General features: G+C 41.1%; 1 protein-coding gene across 1 annotated transcript in view; it reads right to left on the bottom strand.

Annotated features, from left to right (window-relative positions):
- MEGF10 (multiple EGF like domains 10) overlaps window positions 1-22,647 on the bottom strand; it is a 169,660-nt gene that overhangs the window by 41,292 nt on the left and 105,721 nt on the right. Inside the window, exons 7-13 of the mRNA XM_036903212.2 lie at window positions 22,464-22,584; window positions 18,580-18,716; window positions 12,685-12,897; window positions 5,704-5,878; window positions 4,354-4,474; window positions 3,405-3,568; window positions 1,166-1,268 (exon numbers count right to left, since the gene is read on the bottom strand). Coding sequence (XP_036759107.2) covers window positions 1,166-1,268; window positions 3,405-3,568; window positions 4,354-4,474; window positions 5,704-5,878; window positions 12,685-12,897; window positions 18,580-18,716; window positions 22,464-22,584 — 1,034 coding nt within the window. The remainder of the gene's footprint in view (window positions 1-1,165; window positions 1,269-3,404; window positions 3,569-4,353; window positions 4,475-5,703; window positions 5,879-12,684; window positions 12,898-18,579; window positions 18,717-22,463; window positions 22,585-22,647) is intronic.

Below are 22,647 nucleotides of genomic sequence, written 5' to 3'. Positions count from 1 at the left end.
CATGAGCAAAACCGAAAGTTTCTGTGATGACTGCCCTTGTACTGTTCACTATGTAACTTATTCATTATGTAAGAATTTGTTCTACATGTAAAAACTTGTTTGTTATGCCTCAGAAGATTGGAGACTGACAAAAATTAGGCTTGGGGTGGAATAATGATTGTGCATTGAGCATTGACTCCCCTATACAGAATTTTATTGTCGTTAACAACCATTTGATCAATAAATATGAGAGATGCCCTCACAAAAAAAAAAAAAAAAAAAAAAGGACAGACTTCCAATGGTAAAATAAATTAGTAACCGGGATGTAATGTATAGCATAAGGAATATAGTCAAGATATTGTAACAGCCTGGTAGGGTGATAGCTGGAACCTAGAATTATGTATATAAATGTTCTACCACTGTGTTGTACACTTGAAACTCATGTAATGTAATACTGTGTGTCAACTACCCTTCAATAAAAAATAATTATTATAAAAAAAAAAAAAAAAAAAAGTTCTATTCATTTTGTTTTGTTTTGTCTTTTTAGAAGAGGTTGGCTTGATGTGTAGAACAGAAAAGCAAGATTCCAATTTGCTTGGGCATTTATTTAATGTCATGTCCTGGGTCTGTATATCATGAGCAAAAAACATGGTTCTTCTGCTAAAACTGCTGTTAATTTGATAAGCTTCTAGTTGCAACCATGAAGCCATATAAATAAGGAGATATTTCCACCTGGTGGTTAGAAAATTTGTGCTCATATTATGAATTTTTATTCTTTAAATATTGTTAAGAAAAAGTTTTCAAGCTTCTATATGTAGTAATGATATGATATTTGCATATTAGCTGTATTGGTAATATTTCATATTTTGCCTCACTAAGGTGAACTTATATTCTTACAGTTTATTTCTTTCTCCCCTCAATGCTCAAAAATACCACCGAGATCTTCTTAAAGCTCTTCAAAGCAATTCACATTGCAACATCTATATAATTTAACAGAAAAGTCATCCCTGGATTACAGATTAATTCAGTCTAACAGAAATAATAGTTCTTGTGTAAAAATGGCAGTGTACTGGAAACTTGATCATTTTCAATTTTTTTGACAACTGACTTGGGCGTGTTTCTCTGAAGTAGCAAGGAACAGTGCTAGGTATGTTTCCCACTTCAAGTAGTAGTCTTTGGCTCTCACCTGACCATCCAGGGAGGCAGCGGCAATGGCCTGTGGTGGGGTGGCAGCCATCTGCGTGGCTGCAGTCACAGCGCTCCACACAGTTCAGCCCGTACATGCCATCCTGCATGGAAGACAGCAATGAGGGCATGGAAAATCCCACATGGGAGAAGAGAGGCACATCAGGGAGCCATTGCAGGTACAGTACCCTCCTCTCCCTTATACATTCTCAGCCACGTGCATTACTATCACCTCTTCCCTATCTTCTCAGCCCCCAAAATGCAGCCTGCAGAAGGTTAGTGTTTTAAAACTGTTCAAACCTTAGTTTATCTCTAACATAATGGTCAGGCATATGAATGGGAAAACCAACTATGCCAATATGCTGATATGCATATAGGCAAATACATGTAAATATGACAATTAATTAAAGGAATCCTTTTTTATCTTATCATAAGGCACCACCCATAAAACATTTTCCTTTGATCCTAAAGATTTTTATAAAATAGTTCACTGTTCTACAAGGCATTCTATTTGTTAGTGGAAAGGGAGAACTCTGACCCACATGAAGAAACTCTAAAATTTAAAAAATATCATAGCTCTAATTCAATTAAATTCATTAGTTCATTTCCAGTGGGATACATAGATCTGTAAGGAAACATGAAAATCCTTTGTTACTTTTCCTAATCAATATCCTCCTCACATGAAGAAGTCTGAACAGCAGGAGGTGTTCTGCTTCGAGGTCCTAAGCAGGCTGGAGTCCCTGTGAGCACACCGCCTCACTCCTCCCCTCCCAGACCTCACTATTTCCACAGGCACATCCATTCTGGTGGCCCCACAGCAACAAGGTTCTTCGTGGACGTGATCACTCAGTTCGTGGGATGGGGATGGAAAGCTCTGCATATATGAGCCCTGCTCCTCAGGCCACATTCGGGTGAGCAGAGCAAGGGCGCTCCAAACCTCCCTACCACCCCAGCACCAAGAAACAGGCAGCGTGCAATCGCCAAGAGGCAGGAGACTGAGGACCAGCGTAAAGCAAGTAGTGGGTATTAGATGGCATCATTTGTTTGTCCCTAACTTATTAAAACATTCTTGGGCCCCACTACTGTCTGCTAGGGCACCAGTGGATTTAGTGTTGCCATAATATGTGCCTCTAGACCGTCATCAGCCTCTGCTGGTTTCCTGATACATCTACAACCAAAAAAGGACTAGGCTGTGCCAGGGGCTTTGCTATGTCTGCAATCAGACTGGGAGTGAAAGGTGATCTTCAAGCCCATCCCAGGGCACTGATAATTTGTTCAATGGTGGAGGGGAGGCAGCAATGCTAACTTAACTTTGTCCTAGGGGCTTGGGGGGCAGGATCCTCTCTAGTTGGGAAATGGGTTGGACTTGTTAAGGAAGAAGCCCAGGAAGACAAAAGCTCCATGGAAGTTCTGGGGTCACAGTATCATAGCACTGTCAGATGCTCTCCTGGGCAGAGAACACGCCTCACTGAAAGAATGCTTCTTGCTCAGGAGAAAACAACTGCAATAGTTAGAATGATGGAAAGAGGGAAAGAAACCAGCTAAGTGCATCAGAGGAGGAAAGAGAAGTCCTCACGTTCCTATAGGAGTCACTTGCCATTCACACCCTCTGTCAGCCTGTAGAAGACAGTGTGGGATTTCTAGTGATGCCAATCTCCAAAGCAGGTCAAGAGAATGCAATCAGTGTTGAACTAGAGAAATCTTCAGAGATTATTTCCACTCCAGATATATTTATGTTAGAAGATGGCTGTTTCCAAACCTCTCACCACCTCAATGAGCATTTCTGTGGCACCAGTCACCACCCTCCTTTCAATTCCTGCCACTTCCCACCCCAAAGGCTGGAGCGTTTCCATTATAATGGAAACACAATATTTGGAGAGCTGACAGGCTCACACTGGGTGTCTGACAAATGCTGTTGACTGGCTGCCATTAAAAGATGGGGGGATAAGAATGGAGGAAATAGAGGGGGCAGCAGGGCGGGGGTGGGGGAAAGGTGGGAGTGAGGAGAGATGAAGGAAAGGGACATGATTCTCACAAAGAATTCTAACTAATGTCCAGGTCTATTCTTTTCCAATCGTATATCCCATCTGAGTTCAAACACCTCCATTCTGGTAGTTACTTAGGTCTGGCTCACACTCAAAATCTGAGACATTATGAACCAGGAACATGCAATGAGCTGGCCGCCCTGGCGTCAGCTCCTCGGGCCTGCGCGGCTGGGGCACCGGGGCGGGCGGCCGTACCTGGCAGGGCAGCTCGCATTTCTCGCCGCGCCATCCGGGAGAGCACGTGCAGGCCCCGTCCAGGGAGTCGCAGGCGGCGCCGTTGAGGCACCGGCACGTTAAGTTACAGCCCAAGCCCCACGTGCCGCTGGGACAGCTGATGGAGCAGTCTACCCCGTGCCAGCCTGCAGCGACAAGAACGTCCGCACGTGAGGAGACAAGGCAGCGCGGCAGTCCGCAGAGCCTTTCCAGCCACGTTCCCCTTGAAACGTCTTGGAGATGCACAGCCGAGTCCCCAGCCCCAGCCCCAGCCCAGACAGCATTGGTTCTGCCATGCAAAGTGCATCGGATATGAACGAAGGTTCCTGACAGCTGTGTGTGCCACGGGATCTGACAATGACCTCACCCCTGAGAAGCCCTTTGGGGCTCCCGGGGGAGGGGATGGGGGTGGGTCACTTTAATGTGCACTGGTGTGAACTGCGGTTTGCTGAGTATTGTTCAGGCTGGGGAAGTGAAATATTTATACGGGAAGGAGAAGGAAGGTTTGTGTTGAAACAACCCTGTCCTTAAAGCAGGACTCCTTGAACCCTGAACAGTGAGCCATGGACAGACTGTGGGTAGACACGTTCCGACCCTCAAGTAAAATCGGTGCTTGGCTGCATTTCCTGTCATGACTCCAGGCCCATCACTGTGGGGTGCAGACACATGTATGCTTGCTTAGTCTTCCCCCAAACACAGAGACTCAGACTTTTGGAGCTGGCAGCAATGTCAGCCATCATCTCACACGAGCCTCTTCCCTTGACTCACCAAAGCGGGAGAACAGGGGAGCCCGCTGAGGATGAGGGGCCTGCTGAGTTCAGGCACCAAATTTTGGCACAGCTGGAGCTAGAACCCTAGTTCAGTTTTCTTTCCTGTGACTTTAAGTGATAACAGGATCCCGATCAGATACAAGACCCATTCACCCACTTACCTGCCCTGCAAGCACAAGAGCCATCCACAGAGGAGCAGAGAGCATCATTCTTGCAGCCACAGAGAGAGGAACAGTTGATCCCATAGGTTCCCAGGGGGCAAGGGGTAGAGCAGTCAATTCCCTAGCAGGGCACAAATAGGAAAATGAATGCAATTTCACCAATTGAAATACAACTGACACAATAAACAAAAATGTATCTTGGCAATGCTAATTATACTCCCTCTCTAATTTAACAGGCTGTATTTTTAGAAGTTGCTAAATGTCACCACTATACAAATTTTGGAGATTCAAGGGCAATGCTAGCTGGCTTATGTTCAGGATACAGTTTTAAATGGGACTCACAAAAGCCTGCTACCTCAATTACTTTTCCTTTGGAGCAAATACAAAAGCCTTTGTCCTTGCTCAGACAAGTAGATATATAACAGTAAACTGCAGTTATAAATTACTGCCAATAAATAAGCATAAATGTAAACTATATGTTAAATTGCAAAGCTTCCTAGGCTTCATGGTATAATATTTTATATGATTAGTGGGTGAAGCAAATGAAAATACCCTCAGCCCACAGAATGATTCAACTGATTACTGACAGTTAATGTTAAATGTAGAGGTGGGCCACTAAGGGTAACTGGAAGCCATCCCCTTTAAAAACAGAAGATACTTGAGACAAGGCTAATTCAAGGGCTCCACCAAAGAACTGTGATATAGGTTAAAAAGCCCTGGAAATATCCTCTCAGCTCTGGCACTTTGTGACCCATTGCTCTCTGGAAAAATCATCAACATTCTTCATAGCTGAATGTTCTCCTCTTTAAAACAGGAGAAAATAATTCAAGCAACCTGGTTTCTGCAGCAAAGAATCCTAGAAACTAGGCAAACTTCTGCTCTATTGGTATACGGGCATATACATAAGGTCTAGATTCTTGGGGGGACTGAAAAACTTACCTATCACAAACCATACCATGTAAACACACAGTCATTGCTAACGTGATTAGGTACCTTCAAATTGTGTGGAATTAAAACAAAAACTGTTGACAATAATACATATCCTGCTTGGAAAAGTAATTCCTTGGTTGCCTATCAAGCACAGTAAAATAATTGCATAAGGAATAATTAAAATACACCGTATTTCGTGGCATATATTAATTAAATAATTAAGTATTAATGCCACACAGTTTTAATAGCTTTCCTAAAGTAATTACTTATTTCTCTTATTAGTACTTTTCAGTTTATTCTCTTTCTTGCTAATGATGTGATTGGTTTTAGCCCATTTAGTTTACCTCAGGAAGGATCATGTAAATCACTGTGCTCCACTTGCACCCCTCATCTCCTTCCTCCAGAGCCCAAGCCACTCACTTTGAACCCTGGGGCACAGGTGCACTTTCCAGTCACACTGTCACAGTCAGCCCCATTTTGGCAGCTGCAGATCTGTTGACAAGCTTCCCCGTAGAATCCAGGAGAGCATGTCTCATTACAGTACAGTCCCGACCAGCCCGGCTTGCAAGCACACTCTCCAGACATAGGGTGACAGCTGAGAGACACAGATGAAAGGAGTAAGTCACACAGGCAAACACGACACCCAGGGCCTGTGCAAATGTTCCTTTAGCCACGATCACTAACTGTGTGGGTAATTCCATGCACAATTACTTAAACTTCATTCCCAGGCTTGGTATGATTTAATTAATTGGCCGAAACCTAACTGGTACTATAGAAATCTTGCATGAAATCAGCATCATGCTCTAACAGGATGACTGTTACAACCACATCCTTGTGCCTGATACTCAGTTTAGTTTTCATAAATTGAAAGCACTGATTCAGTAAGAGGGCAACTAGATGAGTAAACCTAAAAAACTCTATCCAATGAACAATATGAAATCAGTTAACCAGGCTGATGTCCAAGGAACTCCAAAAGCATCCACCTTGCCAAGCTGTTTCTTCCCTTGGCTCCCCATACCTGGCAGCAGAGCAGCTGTCTCTACCTGGAACAGCAGCTGCATCGATGGGCCAGGCAGCCAGCTGTCACCCACAGCAAATGGACCCATCAGCTGCGCTAAGACGGATGCATTAGTGAGGTGGACACAATAGGACACTCTGTGGCACTCAAAACACATGTGCTTCTCACTAGAGGAAAATCATGACCATCAAACTAACTCTGCTCACAGTTGGAAGACTGTTAAAGATGCTCTTCCCCCACTGATGGAGATAATTTATACCTTCCCCTTAACTAGGGCAAAAAACAACATCCACTGTCTCATCCTGACATTTGCTAACTGACCTCTTATCAGAGGACTGTTCATAGATTTTCCACTCTTAAAAAGAATGATTTCCTGGAGGGATGAAGACAGAGGGTATAATTCCAGCTCTCCCACCACCTGGGTAACTTTGGTGAAAGTTCCGGGGTCTGACGTCCTAGTCTGTCAAGTGAAGGTCTCAGCCACACCTCTGGAGGTTGAATGGTTTGTTCCTCATTTGAAATTTATTTAAACATATTTTTAGGCCGCTGCTGCAACTAAGTACCCTTGAGCAAAGGCCTAGGGATTCATCGCAAGCATTTCTCAGGAAATGTGGCATAAAGAAATATCAAAGTACAACTCTACATTTAAAATGGCTTCTTGGATATAGAAGGTTTGGATTCAGAAGACAAGGGTTTGAGTCTCAGATCTACTTGGATCTACTCATATCTACTTATCTGCTATTTATTCTTGGGCAAACATCTAGCATCACCATGGCATCTTAAAACTTCACATGTCAAAAATTGACCCGTATTCTTCCCTTTCTTCATTCCTTACACGGTGTTCACTCTCAGTAGACCCCAATGAAGCAATGGTCCCATTAGCCACTTAGTTGTTTCAACTGGAAAACTTGGAGTGCTTTCAACAACTCCTTCTCCTTCATCTCCCATAGCCACTCCATCACTAGGAGCTAACCATTCTAAGCACAAAACAGGCCTTAAACCCATCCACATCTCTGCATCTTCACTGTCACCATCCTGCTCCAAGCCAATATCACCTGTCCTCTCGACTCCTGAGTAGCCTTCTGACTTTTCTCCCTGCATTCACTCCTGCCTCATCACCTGAAAAGTGGAACTCCTAGCAGGCTGTTACAGGTGCCATTTGCAAATAGGCACATCCCAACTGCCCACAGCTATTAAGTGTTTTATTAACAAGAGCTAGTAGACATATTCCATGGGGAACCTTACTAAATCTCGAATTATATTTTCTTTTTCAAATCATTTCCACCACAAAAGTTAGTTTCCAGTTGAAAAGTCCAGGTTCGTCCACAGTGAATGCCTTTAGGCACTATAATACTGTTATAATTTTAAAAATAGTATCACTTATAAAGTAGATAAATAGCAGAAAAGTAGATTTGAGCAGATCCAAATAGATTTTCCTGAAAACTCCTGCAAGGCTCCCCACAACAATGTGCACTGTTTAATATAGCTACAGTGACTATATAACTTATTGTCTAAACCAGGACTTTTTTTAAGAGTGAAGGAGTTACTAATAATTACATCAGGACTAATGGCCTAAATCAAACAGCCGGTGACACCAGGCGTAGGATCACCCTAAATATAGCTCACCCATTCTCATTGGCCACTGCCTGCTTTCTAACCTCTTCTTTCATTGTTATTCTCTCTTTACTACTATAGGCGCAACTGCAATGGATTTCTTTCTGTTTGTAAAAGCACTAAGCTTTTTTCAGCTTCAGGGCTCCACCTGGGCTATTCCGTATGATGGGAATGCTGTTTCCCCACTCTGCCTGGCTTTTTCTATCTTATCCACATCTTCCTTCCCTTCTAGACTTTGAGTTCCATGAGGGCAAGAATTGTGTTTTCTTACCTGTCCCTGAAATAGTAGCCCCACAATAAATACTGACTGGGTGAGTAAGTGAAAATGCCACAGTTGATGTGTGTGGGGTCTGACTCCACGGATCTTGCTTTCCCATGTGAACCTGCTTTCTCCTGATATATCTGAGTCAAAGCAATGCTAAATTATAACCTGTATAATCTCTATACAAAGGCAAGAGTTCCCCTATAACTACTTTTTCAAATGTCAAAGTCATGGCTTCAAAGGAATCACCATTAATTGCAGGGAATACTTGCTTATGATGATATTATAAGTGAATGCTGAGACTAGCAACTAGCATGTACTGAGCACTGAATGTGCTAACCCCATGCCCAGCAACCCACATGCATGATTTCATTCACTCCTCACACCCATTCAAAGTGTTAGGTATGATCCCATTTTATAAATGAGGGAACAGAAAAGTCTCCCATGGGTAGTGGCAGGATAAAAGTTGGAACCAGATTTATTTATTTGTTTTTATACCAAGTAAAAAGGAAGTTTGATAGCAGCCTTCTTAGACAGCTAGATATGAAAAAGAATTGCTTATATTTAGGCTTTTGCACAGAAAAATGGGTTAGCAGGACCAATAAAAGCCTGTATTGGGCAAATAGCAGGGACAAATTTAAACTTACATCAGTAAGGCCCTACATTTGAGAAAAATAAGATAAGTATTTCCAGTGATAGATTGGACAAAGTAGTTTACCTCATCTTAACATGCTATTAAAAAAGGATCTATTTTAGTAGAAACTATTACTTTACATTAAAAAGTAGAAAGTAATATTTACAGTGCAGACATAAATGTTAAACAAAGAAAAGATAATTTGGGAACAGGCAGTTGAACCAAGCTGGAGGGAGATGGAGAAATGGATACTCAACACCCACCAGTGAGTGTTAGCGCAGCACACTGGTTCTCAGATTGATTGACATCAAAATTAGTATTCTGCAATTTGTAATTAGACGTAGGAAGCCAGAGCACTTTGGGGGCATTTGATGGGTTCTCATGCAGGCAGCTTAATTGGTAATGAGATTTACGTGTTGATGTTAGAGCAGCAGATTGGAGGTTGAAGAGTAATATACTCCTACCTGTTTTCTTCCTAAAGAACAGATTGCTTTGTGTGTACATGAAAATAGGATTATGCATCTACAGGAAAAGCTATCATTTCATACACATATATATAAATATTCTAGTAAAATTTTCAATTTAAGAGTTAATTACAAGAGTCCAATACAATATCAGTAAAATTGGGAAGAGTTATTGAACTTCCTTTTATTCATTTCCTTACATGTTATTAATGCTCAAGTGTAATGACAATTAGGTGGCACTTGCAAATAAGCATATCCTGATTGTCCACAGCTATTAAGTGTCCTTATTAACAAGAGCTAATATACATATCCCTTGTGGAATCTCACTAAGTCTCAAATTTTATTCTCCTGTTCAAATCATTTCCACCACAAAAGTTAATTTTCAGCTGGAAAGTTCAGGTCACAGTGAATGTCTTTAGGCTCTATAATACTGCTGTAATTTAAAATAATAATATCAATTATAAATACATTTAAATTCATTTCAATGCTAATAGATTGCTAATAAAATGGCAACAAATTCTTTGCAACTCCTCCCATCAAGGGTACTGAATCTGGCCAAGGGTACTGAATCAGGTTGTGTGACCTGCTTTGTCTAAAGGGACATTAGCAAATGTGACCTAACCAAAAACTTGAAAAATGTTTCTATGTTGGGGCTCGCCTTATCTCTTGTTGCTTTTGGAGGCCAGTCACCATGTAAAGAAGCCCAGCCTTCCCTGATAGATGCTGGAGACAAATGGCTCAGTCACCCTATCATCTGGTCAAATGCTAGACCTGTGAGTGAGGAATTCCAGAACCAATAGGCCTCTAGTTGACCTGCCACCTGAACACAGGGGGACCAGCAGAAGATCCACCACACAGCCCAGCTAAGACAAACAAAAATCATCAGTTAATAAGTAACTTGTTTTATACCACTGTTTGGCATAGTTTCTTTTTTAATACAGCAAAAGCTAACTGATAAAAACCACTACCCAGATATATGGCTGCAATATATGTCAATAGCTACATCCATAGAACTCAAAATTTACCTAAAGACAATGTAAACAAATAGTTTGCATTGTATTATTTATTGAATTATATGGAAAGGTTTTATGATAAATACATGTTATAAATTACACAGTAGCAAGGTCTACTTGGTTGATTAAATGGCAAACTGAACAAGCTAGATTTTCAACTAACACAAAGATTCTATGCTTTTTGGTCCATAGGAGCCTTATGTTTCCAGGAATTTTACATGAAGTTCACGATACAAGAACCAGATGGATGGGCTCTGACTGTGAATTCAACAAGACAGAATTCATATAATCAACATTCAGTTGGTTTTAATAGAAATTTATAGAAGTTAATTTTTAGAAATAGCTTTCATTATTTAGGGAAGCACTTCATAGGCTAATTGGTTTTTAATCTGATTATTCATTGTACATTATAAGAGAGATTTTAGTGTTCTTTTGATCTACGTAATTTTCAAATGATTTCACCTACTTCTTCACATGCTTAAGTACTTGTGACCTATGTCAAAATTACCATGGTACTAATTTCAGATAACTGTCAACTTGCACCTAGTCACTGCTCACATGGTATCCAGTTCCAACTAAACCAATATTTTCTCTGCTTCTCTAATTCTCCTCCAGAGCTCCTTTGTACAGATTTATTAATCTATTTTATTTTGGCTGTGACATATGTAATGAAATAGCACATTGGTATTAAAAAGTTCCTAGCTATCACTACACGAGGGTTACTTTTGCTGGGACAAGGCTGAAGTACAGGAAAGGTAACCAAACTCATAACTTGTCCCTAATTCTGACAGTTTTAAAATTAGAGTTGAAAAATAAAATCCTGCAGGGATTATTGGATTATTCATTTTTATTCCCAAAATGTTTATTTAGCCTGTCACATAAAGAGAGGCAATATTTTCCAGGGGAAAAAACCAAAGTTGACTAAAGTAGCTTGTAAAGTTGCTTGAAACGCATCGAGAATGCACTTCTTTGATATATTTCACTAAAATGTATTCCAGTGCATGCACACGGGCATGCACACATACATGCACACACCACACACACACACACACACACACAAGGTGCAAAGTCTTTGTTTTTGTTCTGACAATGGTTTAAAGAAGAGACCAACTATGCTAAGTAAAATAAGCCAGGCAGAGAAAGACAAATACCATACGATTTCACTTACTTGTGGAATCTAAAAACAAAACAAAACAAAATGAACAAAACAGCAGTAGGCTTAGAGGCACTGAGAAGTGACTGGTGGTTACCATGTGGGAGAGTTGGGGTGGATGGATGGGTGGAGAAAATGAGGGGGATTAAGAGGCACAAAAATCTCAGCCATAATATGTTTGTCATGGGGATGGAAGTGCAGCATGGAGAATATAGTCAGTGGTTCTGTAACATCTTCCTATGTTAACAGATAACTGCCCTAGCGAGGGTGAGGATTTAATAATGTGTTTAACTGTTGTATCACTGTGTTGTATACTTGAAACCAATATAATATTGTATATCAACTACAGTCCAATTTTTTTAAAAGAAGAGACCAACCACAGACTTCTGCTTACTTTTAACATTTTTGTCTTTGAGGTTTGATGTGGCAATGAGTTATCTTTCAGAAGCATAAATGAAGTAACAGCTGTGCTGAATGCAAATAAAAGTAATTCTCATAGCATCGGAACTGCTATGTAATGCACTACCTTTTTGTCAAACTCAACTTTTCCAGCAGTCTGCAAATGAGGCCCAGAATTCTAAGTGATATGTATCTGGTCCTTGGGGTAGGGAGAGGAAGAAAGTGGGTACAAAGATATTTTCGGGGGCAGACAAGGTACAGTTAGGTGGGTGGGATCGTGATTTCCTATTCTTAAATTATTTGAGAGATTTTTGAGCTAAAAGCCCCTTGTGAGTTCTGTGTCAGAGTAATCAATTCTGAAAACATACTGCACATGCAACAGCCACCTTCAGAAAACCTCCATGGGTACACTTCCTCTCCACACAGATATGCTGTCCCAGTGAAAGATGTTGCAGTGAGAATCATTCTGTGATATTTTTACATAGCAAACTGGGCTTAACCCATGCCTCTCAATGCATCTTTGCTTCTAAGGGAATGTCACAGAATCTTTCTCTTAGGGAAATGTTCTACTAACCTCAACAAATTGCATTTTTGCCAGTGGCCATCAATAGAGAACAGAATTTAATACCCACCTGTGACAACCTAACAGTTTTAACCCTTGGACCACCACCCACTAAGCAAAGAAAGGTTCCAGGTACGTAGTGGTTCCTGCCCAGGACGGATGACCCATAGGGAAGAAGGGTCTCAGTGTGAGAATTCCTCTGCCAATCCCTCCTTCCAAATATTGGACATTATGCTGAAAACTTATATAGGACATATCTTTCCAGAGGCAGCCGACCCTCACCTACGAGTGTTGTCCCGGTAGCAGGGGCACTTTTTGTCACACTTGATGCCATAGAGCCCTTCCGGACACAGGCGTGCCTCACAGCGCTCGCCAGCAAAGCCTGCCTCACAGAGGCATGAGCCGCTCACATGGTAACATTTCCCTCCATTGATGCACTGGCAGGTCTCAGCACAGCGGACTCCATATGTGCCGACAGGACACTCATCCTGGCACCTATCAAGCAGGGGCAGGAAAGAAAGATAGATTATCTAGTGCCATGTCAAAATAAATAGTCAATTCAAGTAAGTTCTGTTATATTTAAACTGAACCTGCTGTTTGGATTTGATATTTATTTAGTGATTATCCCATTACAGGTATGAAAAGCATTAAGATGAGTTACTCTGGCTACAGATAGTAGTAAAAGCTGTATGACCTGTTCAAAGAAATAACAAAAACAAAACAAAACTATGAGCTCGGGACACAAAGCATGTTTTACACACAGTGTTTGCCAAAGGCATGTATAGCACTTTAGTAGATACCAGGAAAGGGAGAAGAGAAATTGCTCAAACTAGTCCCAGCCCAAAAATAGGAAGTTAAAATACATGATTTCCCTTTTCAAAGAAAAAATTTGTAGCAAATTTGAAACAATGTTAATTCTCTTATCTTTCCTGTTGACATTAATTTTTCATCTCAGCCATGTGCCTGCTCTTTTCAAAGATGAATGGCAATCATTGTTCCTCATCTTGAAAGTTATGTAACTAATAAACAAAGTCCTCTAGATTTGGTGGAAGTCAGGTGTTGAAGTTAGGTGTCTTCAAGTCCAATCTGGAAAATTCCTGCCAGTAGGCTGTAGGGAGACTTGAAGATCGCAAACACAAAATTTTTGTTAAGTGGAGTATTGTTCTCTCTTGGGAAGAAAGGCTGCCAAATGGCAAGGTAAAAACACCAGATCTCAAAAATTCACTTTATTGTCTTTTTAAAAATGACATTGGAGCCTAGTCCCAGAGGAAGGAAATGCTCTGGATAAGTTGGATCAGGTGAGAAGCTGAGTTGCTGGAAGGAATAGTGATGGAGAAGAGAAAATTATCATTGCTCCAGGAACTGACTACATGACTAGTTGTCAGGTGGGCCAGTCTCTTTTTTACCAGGCAAGGTGACTTGGTGGTGCTTCCTGCAGCAGGAACGCTTTCTGCCAAAGGAGAGGGAGATGGAGTCTCACCTCGCTGCATGCTCCCCATCAGTAGGTACACTTTGTCAGTCTCAGCAGCCACTTCCCATGTGGCTCTCATTTCATGCCAGACCCACAGACAAAAATGTAGGTCAGCATTGCATTTTTCCACATTGGTACAATGCAAGCAACAAGTGCCAGATACTGAGTTTAAGCATACTTTTAAGTAAGCAACAGCTGGAAAGGGCAAACATTTTCCACAAAGATCTGCATATTTTTGATGATAGCATGTGATTTCTAACAATACTAGGGATGGATGGGATTCTATTTGTGGAGAATAAATCTTGAGAACCCTTTGATATTTTTCTGGTTAACTCTAGCATATACTTAAATGTCATAGGGACAAGGAAAAGGGCCTCTTGCCAATTTGGTTTCACAGACCCTAAGACATCCTTAGGTCTGCTTGTCAATAGGCAAAGTCTTCAGATCAACTGCTCAACAAATCATTAGAAAAGTTCAGGAATAATTCAGCTAATGTTTAGCATAAAATCAGATGTGTGCTTTAAAGTTACACATGAGTTATATGTATTTTTAGACCAGGGTATGTTTAAAAGGTACTCTATTTTTAACTTGTAAGAGGCCTTCATAAGCCAAGTCATTTAGTTTATTCCTTAAAGATGTACACTTTAAAGAAAGAAATGCTGAGGTACAGTAATGTGGCCTCATTGTGCTCTTTCAAAGGCTGGCAAGATGACTTTGCAACCTGTCTGTCCAGATTTTCTTGCAAGTCAATATCAAAAAGAGAAAGATAAAGTAAAATAATATTACTTTCTCTCACATGGATCTGGAAACAAACCCAAATGTTAAGCTTTGGATTTCATGATTTTAACTTAGTAAAATGGGGGTTTAAAAGTGGCTGAACTGGGTACACAGGAAACCCGGGAGTGTCTGCTACCGAATGGCAGGCAGGCAGTGTGTGTATTTTATCCTGTCTTGGCAGAGACTTCCTTTTCGCTGGGAAAACAAAACCCATAATAGCTGGTCCTGACCCCTACTTACCTTTCTAACCTATAATTAAACATACTACTAATTCTTATTATACATGGCAAAAAGCCATTTGAATTTTACTTACTAAAGCAGCCATTCTATAAAGCTTGGTTCATACTCTCACTTCTTTTTTTGTCAATGTTGCACATGAAAGAGAATCCTGTTAATAATAGTTATGTCTATGTCTATCCTTCAAACCAAAAGGGTAGGATATCTTGCTAGAAGTACACATTTTCCATCTTCAAAATAAATCCAGTCACAAGGTAGCTATATACCTTTCTGACTGGCTGAGTTAAGCCTTTGTCAAGCAATCTTATCTCCTTTTTGTGGCCCCTTTCCCTGAAAGAAGTATCAATGAATCTTTGGTACTTAATGTAGTTTTTGTGGTCCCAAGTGGAACAAGAAAAGCCATCTTAGGAATCGGTAAAAGAGGAAGTATACTTTTGCAGGAGAGATGACAGAGAGGCTAAGAAAGATAGAGCAATAAATATTGGCCACAGTACTAATATGGGAATCTGGAGGGTTTCTTGTTTTGTTTTGTTTTGCTTGTTTAGATTTTGAATAATGCTCTGGAATTTGGAAAAATGGAGAAGCACTGAGTACGAATAAACTAATACAACATGACACCAAGTCCCAAACCAATGAGGGTCACAGACTTGCTTTAATACCATTTCGATTATTTTATTGCATCTCATTGTGAACCTATGGAAAAGGAAGTGAATTAGCATATAAAGGGTGGCAGGTCCTCTTTCTCCCTCATCCCTTTGAGCATGTCCCTCCCTAGAGTGACTGGAATGACCAGGCCAAACCATGATTTAGTGTGAAAGAATCACATTCTTCATTAAACCTGGGATCGATGCATCAGCTGCCTGCCTTTCAAGCATCTGGAACTGCTGCTCCAGGGGAAATATAAAAAGTGCTGGGAGAGAGCCAACTTTTCCACAGTCCTACAGTCAGGAAAGAGTTCCTCCACTGGAGACCAATGCTGCATCCCCATCCTGTCTCTAATTTCCGACTTCACCTCCTTTGACCCACATTCCTCTTCACTTTCAGGTTAATATAGAACACACACATGGCACAGCAGTGTAGAGCTTCAGTTTCAGAGAGTCCGTAATTGATCCACGGATCCAGACGGCCGACATTTACAGAGCACGTTGTGTGCATGGACCATCAGAGGCCCAAGTGATGTGATGATAAACCCCTAGCATTAAACACTCTTTTAACCCTCCGGAAGAAATTTTTATTTGCAAACCAGTCTCTCTTCACTGCTGCTTGGCTGTGTCAACATTACATTTCCTTACCACAGTGTCCTCTCAAACCCCGAAGCCTATCATTTGGGCATCCCACGGGCTGCCCTGCCTGCCTCCGAGGTGCCCGTTTTGTTTGTTGTTTTCTCCCTGGCTGGGAAGGCCATGCCCACATCCTGGGAATGCTTTGTGGGCAGCAGCCTGTGGTGGTACCTGCTCCACCAGGCAGCAGCTCCAGAGTCGAACCTCAGTGATCAAGTTACGCTGACTTCTCAAAACAGGGGAAATGGCAAGACCTCAGGCTGAAGCTGCTTTCTCCACACCTCCTGCCACAAAGTGCCCCATAACCACTCATTTTCCCCTTTCATAGTGACAAATGTGTTTCTTGGCATTGTGCATATGTGTGTGTGTGTCTGTTCATTCCAGAACCCAATGGGCACAGCATAACCAAAAACAGGAATAATCATTTCATCAGCTAACTAGTAAAACAAGTTATAAGAACAACAATCAAGACACAAGTTCCCTCTTTGCTTTCCTTCTCTTTCTCTGGCTCTTTGCCTTCCTTTCCTCAAATCTAAAATTCACCTGAAAATTCGCCGTTACTCCCTTTCCCTCTATTGGGAACAGAATGAGCATAAGCTGGCCGTATGTGTTTGTGGTTTTTGTTGCCTTGAGTGTCAGATTTAAATATGAAAAGGCAAGAAAACAATCATATTTAAATTCTTGGCGCCCTAAGATATTACACAAAACCATTACTTAGGGTTCTTCTTGGTCTTGTGCCTCCCTTGACTCATCCTCTATAAGGCCCTTCCGCCACATGAATCCAGAGCTTATCTAACCATCTCATCTCTCCAAAACACAACCATAAACCAGGAAGTGGGTCCCCAGACCTTCCCAGGTTACCTACTTACATGTTATAAAAAGCATGTACTAAAGGTGTTAATCATTCATAACATCAAAAAAATAAAGGAAACATACATAATTATATTAACAAAAGACAAGATTGCCATTGATGAAATTAACAGATACTAACCAAAGTTCCTAATAAACGTAGGGATGAAGCAAACTACTGAAGCATGAAAAAGACAATCTAACAAACATGAAACTGCACAGAAGTCATTTCCAAAAAAATGAGGAACAAGACAGCAGTTCTATTTGTCGACACTGATTTAGAGAGTTAAATTAATGCAATAAGTCAAGAAAGTGAAATAATCATTATAAATATTGAAGAGACTATTGTATCTTTACTTGTAGATGATGAAATAATTTTAGTTTTTACTAAAAAAAAAAACAGAATTAGCTAAAAGGTTTGGTAGGGTGATTAAATAAAAAAAGCACATATTCACAGGAAAGTTTTTTTCTTTATTGCGAATACCCAATTAGAAACGTAAATGGGATTTCTTCAAAAACTACAAAATAATTAGAAATAAATATAACAAGAAAGTGCATAATCTAAGTGGGAGGCTGGGGGAAGACACCCTATAGAGTCTCATTAAACAGCATAAAATTAGACCAAAACCTTAGAAAGAAAAAAAGGGAAGAAGGCTGAAGGAATTCTTGGTGATTATTAGAAATAATCATAGAAATTATTCCACTATAATAACAGCTAATATTTATAACTTTCAGCACTGTTGTAAATGCTTTAGGGTACTTACTTAGAGGAAAGTACAATTATTTGAACATTACACATGAGGATGTTTTGAAGGGCATAGATTGCAAAATCTTTGTTTTTAACAATGGGACTTTCTGCTTTTCAAATCTCTTTTCTCTAATTTTACCCATTCACCCAATAGGCTTGTGTATCTTAAGTCTTTAAGGATATAAGAGATTAAAGAGCAAGCTGGAAGATGTAGCATTAGCAAAGCCCTCTGGGGTAACACTTCATCATTTAATACAAAAAATGACAAACGGTGGATGTAGGAACCGCATGAACACAGCCTTCTGTTCTGACTTCATGTGAGACAAGAGTCCTGTAATTCCCATTGGATCTTACTCCACCACTACCGTACAGTAAGATGACTGATATTCTTGATAGAATACTGAATCATAAAAAGGTAACTTCATGCCCAACATGCTTTTTAAAGATACCTAAGTACACATCTTATTTTAAAATAAATCTGTTCAAAAAGTTTAAAATGTAAAAAGTTTTGGTGCTTGAAGTGGCCATCCTCAACATCCAGATGTTTAGCATGCCACATTCACCAAGGGCTCTGAATAGCTGATATTTTATTATTATCTCCTAATGCTTTCTCTGTATTTTCAATTCACCATCACTGTCTATGCTTTGGGTTCTATGCATTGAATTGAGAAAGAATCTGTCCAACCCACTGATACCTTCTAGGTGCTTTTGGAATATGATAGAATAGTCACAGACACATGGTAGCAAAAGTGTTCCTCAGGCCCTCTAAGCTTTCCTTTCATGCCATCATAGAGAAATACAAGACTGTCCCTTACCGGTCCCCTGTGTATCCTGGACTGCAATGACATTGGCCGGTGGCGGTGTCACACCTCCCTCCGTTATGGCACTGACATTCTTGTGAACAGTTCTTTCCAAAGCGACCCTCCGGGCAAGGCTGACCACACACTGTGCCCTGCATTCGAAGAGACTTGGAAAATTAGATGGGCCTCCAGCCAGGGAAGGGCCAAAGGGCTGAAGGTGGGGGAGGAAACACAGAGGGAAAGAGGGATACGGGAGCAGGGCTGCAAGAAAATGAGATGAAGGGGATTATAGCACCATCAACTCTGCTCATCATCTTAAAAATGTTAGAAATTTTAAATGGATTTACTTAGCTGGGTAAGCCTCCATCTCAACATAACATTCAAAGATGGCAGAATGGTAATCTTAAGAACAACCCATATTAAAACACTGACGTTTAAGATAAAGTTACATGAAGTTATTATGGTAACCTGAGGAATTTATGAATCCTCCGAAGTGCTCTCCCTTGTATCTTACATATACAGTAAGTCAACAATACTTATCGAACGAACATCCATTACATAAACGGCAACAGTTGGTACAAGTGATATCCAAATGCTTTACCATATGTTCTAAAGAAAATACCCATTATCACGTTGACTTTATTTCTTATAATATAGCCTATGGTTGAAATTTTGTGTGCTTGAGTTAACAATACCATTGCCTAAGAAATAATTCTATAAGAATAAACATTTTATTTCAGAAGAAAAACACTTTTATTTTCAGCTGGTACAATAGCTGCTGCTGGGCCAAGATCAATAGGAAAGCTTATTTCCTGGGAAGAAAAATCAAGAGAGTATGTCGGACATGTCTCCTCACCCGAGAGGCTGTCCATTTTGTCAGGCAATCATTATATTTATTTCAATCCTATGTGGAGAAGCATAAGATACTGTACCAATAAGTCAGTGAAATACCCTACTATTTTCTGCTTCACTTGGCCACAAAACTTGGGCTTGTAGTTTATCATCTCTTTATTGGAGCTATCATCAGGGCAAACAACATACCCCAAGTATCAGGGATTTTTAAAAATGTATTTGACCGTTGGAAGCTGTTGCTTTGTCCTCCTTTTCTCTAAAAAAAAGGCAGACTGTGGGCACTCTGAAATTGGAGGCTAGTGAACGCCAGATGGTTTTGTAAATGTTTATTCTGGATAGCATAAGAAAATACATTTCCTCTAACTCCTGGCTCCCCACAAAGGCAGTTGGTGTGCTAATTAAGTCCCCTCTGGTGGTTTCTAGCTATCTACAAACAGGGAAAATTCCTCCAGACGCTTGGAACTGAAAAAGCCTTTGAGAGATGATTCAAATCAGTGCTTCGCTGAGAATCATCTATGTGCCAGGCATAGTGCTAAGCTCTGAGAATCAAAGATAAGGTCATAGCCCTTAATTAGCTCGCAGTGTGGTGAGGGGGACAGATGTAAAAATAGCTCTAATCCCTCCATTCTAGCACAACTATCAACATGACTGAAGGAATAATGTGCCAAGGGTAAATCTGTGGTAAGCAGGGTTTCTGGTGGAAATGTTCACTCTCTCAGGGACTGACTCTACCTTACCCACATTTTGTAATGGTCCCACATGAACTTCAGAGATTTTGTTGAAATGCTGTTTATGAATAAGGATTAATGTGAACAAAACAGCTTTAAGGAGAATGTTGTTTCTATTAGTTGAAATACATCTGCATGTATATGTATAATAGGAATAAATATTCATCTTTGAAAAGTACCTAGGATGATAGCACAAATAAAGTGTAAAGAGAAGCGTATGTTAGAAGCTCAGCTACACAGAGAGAAAAATGACCTGAAACATTCAGTGAGGAACTTCCATCAAGGAAGGAGGCCCAGAGTAGAGAGGAAGTGGTGGAGTGAGGTTTCACTGGGCTGCCAGATCCATGTGCCCACCTACTGGGACTCACAGTCCAAGCCTGTAGTTACCACTATCCCACACAATGACCACCCCAATCAAGAAGAAAGCTGCATCTCAAAATGAGACAACTCTACAGACATACAGACAATGTCAACAAAAAAGTCCTAGGAGTAGAATGTCTACAGCTCCTCATCCAAGATCATGGGGTTCTCTGGACACTGCTACCCCAGCAAAATCCTTCCCTGGCCAAGGACCAAGCAATGACAAGTGCTGACCACAGGCTGACTACAAGAAATGAAAGAAGGGAAGGAGTCAGAGATAATTCAGCATTCCTACCTTGGGGAACTAAGAAGGAAGTGTTGGCTTGAACTAAGATAAAAAAGGAAGAAGAGGAGTAGCCTTAGGAAAGACATGGGATTATGGCAAATTTAATCTATTAACATGGACGTTGATGGGCCTGGATGATCAGCTCAGGAGCCTCTCAACGGCTCCTTTGTTCACCTTCTCGGCAGGTACTCAGTAGAAGGCCCCCTTGCTCTGACTCCACTGCTTCGTGGAGCTCCTCCAGCCCTGCCCCCAGAGTCAGACCTTGTCTCGCCTGCCCCTCCTAACGTGCACCTCGGGTCTGGCATTTGTGTCTCACTTGTCCCAGTGGTCTCAACAGCTTCAAGACTTCCTTACTTCCCTTGATTCTCACTGGGAAGTAGATGCCAATTCTCCTTTGCTCTACACCTATAAAAGGACAAGACCAGGTCAATTCCATTCCATCTCGGGCTCCTAAGGCTCCAGCAGGGGCGAGCCCAGGCCGATGGTGGCTTCCTGTCCTCCTGTAGGGAATCCAGGTTTGTGACAAATGCACATCTGGGCTCAGGTGAGGTGAGGTCAAGATTCAGGGACATCAGCAGATGACTGTTAAAGCCACGGGTCTGGATGAGATTCCTAGAGAAGATTTTTAGTGAGAAAAGAAAAGGACAGGACTGAAACCTAGGAGATACTGTAATAAAATGATATATAGAGAAAGGAGGAGTAGGAAAAGAGATTTTTAGTAAGAGATGTAGGAAAGAAGGTCATCAGAGAAGTGGAGGGAAAGGAGATTGAGAAAAGGTGGATGGACAATGGTGTCAAATGGTTTCGTGAAGTGAAGCAGAATGAGAAGTCACCACTCGATTTGGCAATTAGTAAGTCGCCTGAGACCCAGCAAGAGCAGCCTCACTACAGCGCATGGAGGTAGAAGGTGATCACGAGGTGAATTCCGCTTTTAATTTTTGTTTGTTAATGAAGGAAACAAACATCAGTCATTTACTCTTCTGCCTTTAAGCAAACACATGTACATCCCAAGTCAGAGAGATAAGGACCAATATTACTCCCAGATTTCAGAGAAATCTAGTCGGCAAACCGGCTTTAACAGTGGATATTTCACATAAGACTATACCTGTGAGATACTACATAAATAAAGTGCATCGTGGTTAACGTTTGGGACGTGTGGTGAGTTACAGCTTCCTCTTGGATTATCATACCAAAGGCTCCCAGAAGTTCTCTGATACTCGGTTAACTCGGCTTACCTCACGTATCTCCATTTATATGACTGGATAACTTTTTCACATAACAGTTAAGCTGCTGAGAATAATGTTCTCAAAGGACATTAGTGATCCATGACACTTAATTATGAAAAAGACTATGTATTTAAATACTTCCAGTGTTTAGCAGCTCTGTCTGTCACGTGTGAGAGGAGATATGTCCCCCTTTTTTATCCTAAGGGGAAAGGCAGGACAGATGGCCACTATCTTTTCCATGAGGACCCTTAGTGCACTTCAAGATTCAATCACCTCCTGCCTTCTGTGGACTGAAGGATTCCGGCTTTGACACGGCTAGGGATTTCCAACAGTGGAATCTTTAAAACTTCAATGTAACTTTCTTTTGTGGTAAAATCCTTCACATAATGCATTTTCACTTGAGTATCCTGGAACAGGTGACTTTGGGAGGAAAGGAGAGCCACTTACCAGCCAGCCAGAAGGGCAAGAGCATTCTCCAGTGACATGATGACAAACTCCTCCGTTTTGGCAGGGGCATCTCTGCTCACACTGTGGACCATGCTTTCCAGGGGGACAAAGATCCTCACAGCTGAGGGATTAACGAGAGACAAAGGACACCGTTATTTACCCAACCACACGACCCTCACAACTG

Source organism: Manis pentadactyla, chromosome 13, assembly GCF_030020395.1.
Source record: "Manis pentadactyla isolate mManPen7 chromosome 13, mManPen7.hap1, whole genome shotgun sequence".
In the NCBI taxonomy this organism is placed as follows: Eukaryota; Metazoa; Chordata; class Mammalia; order Pholidota; family Manidae; genus Manis; species Manis pentadactyla.
The sequence above is the reverse complement of the archived record's forward strand: the minus strand, read 5'-3'. Positions and strand labels throughout refer to the sequence as shown.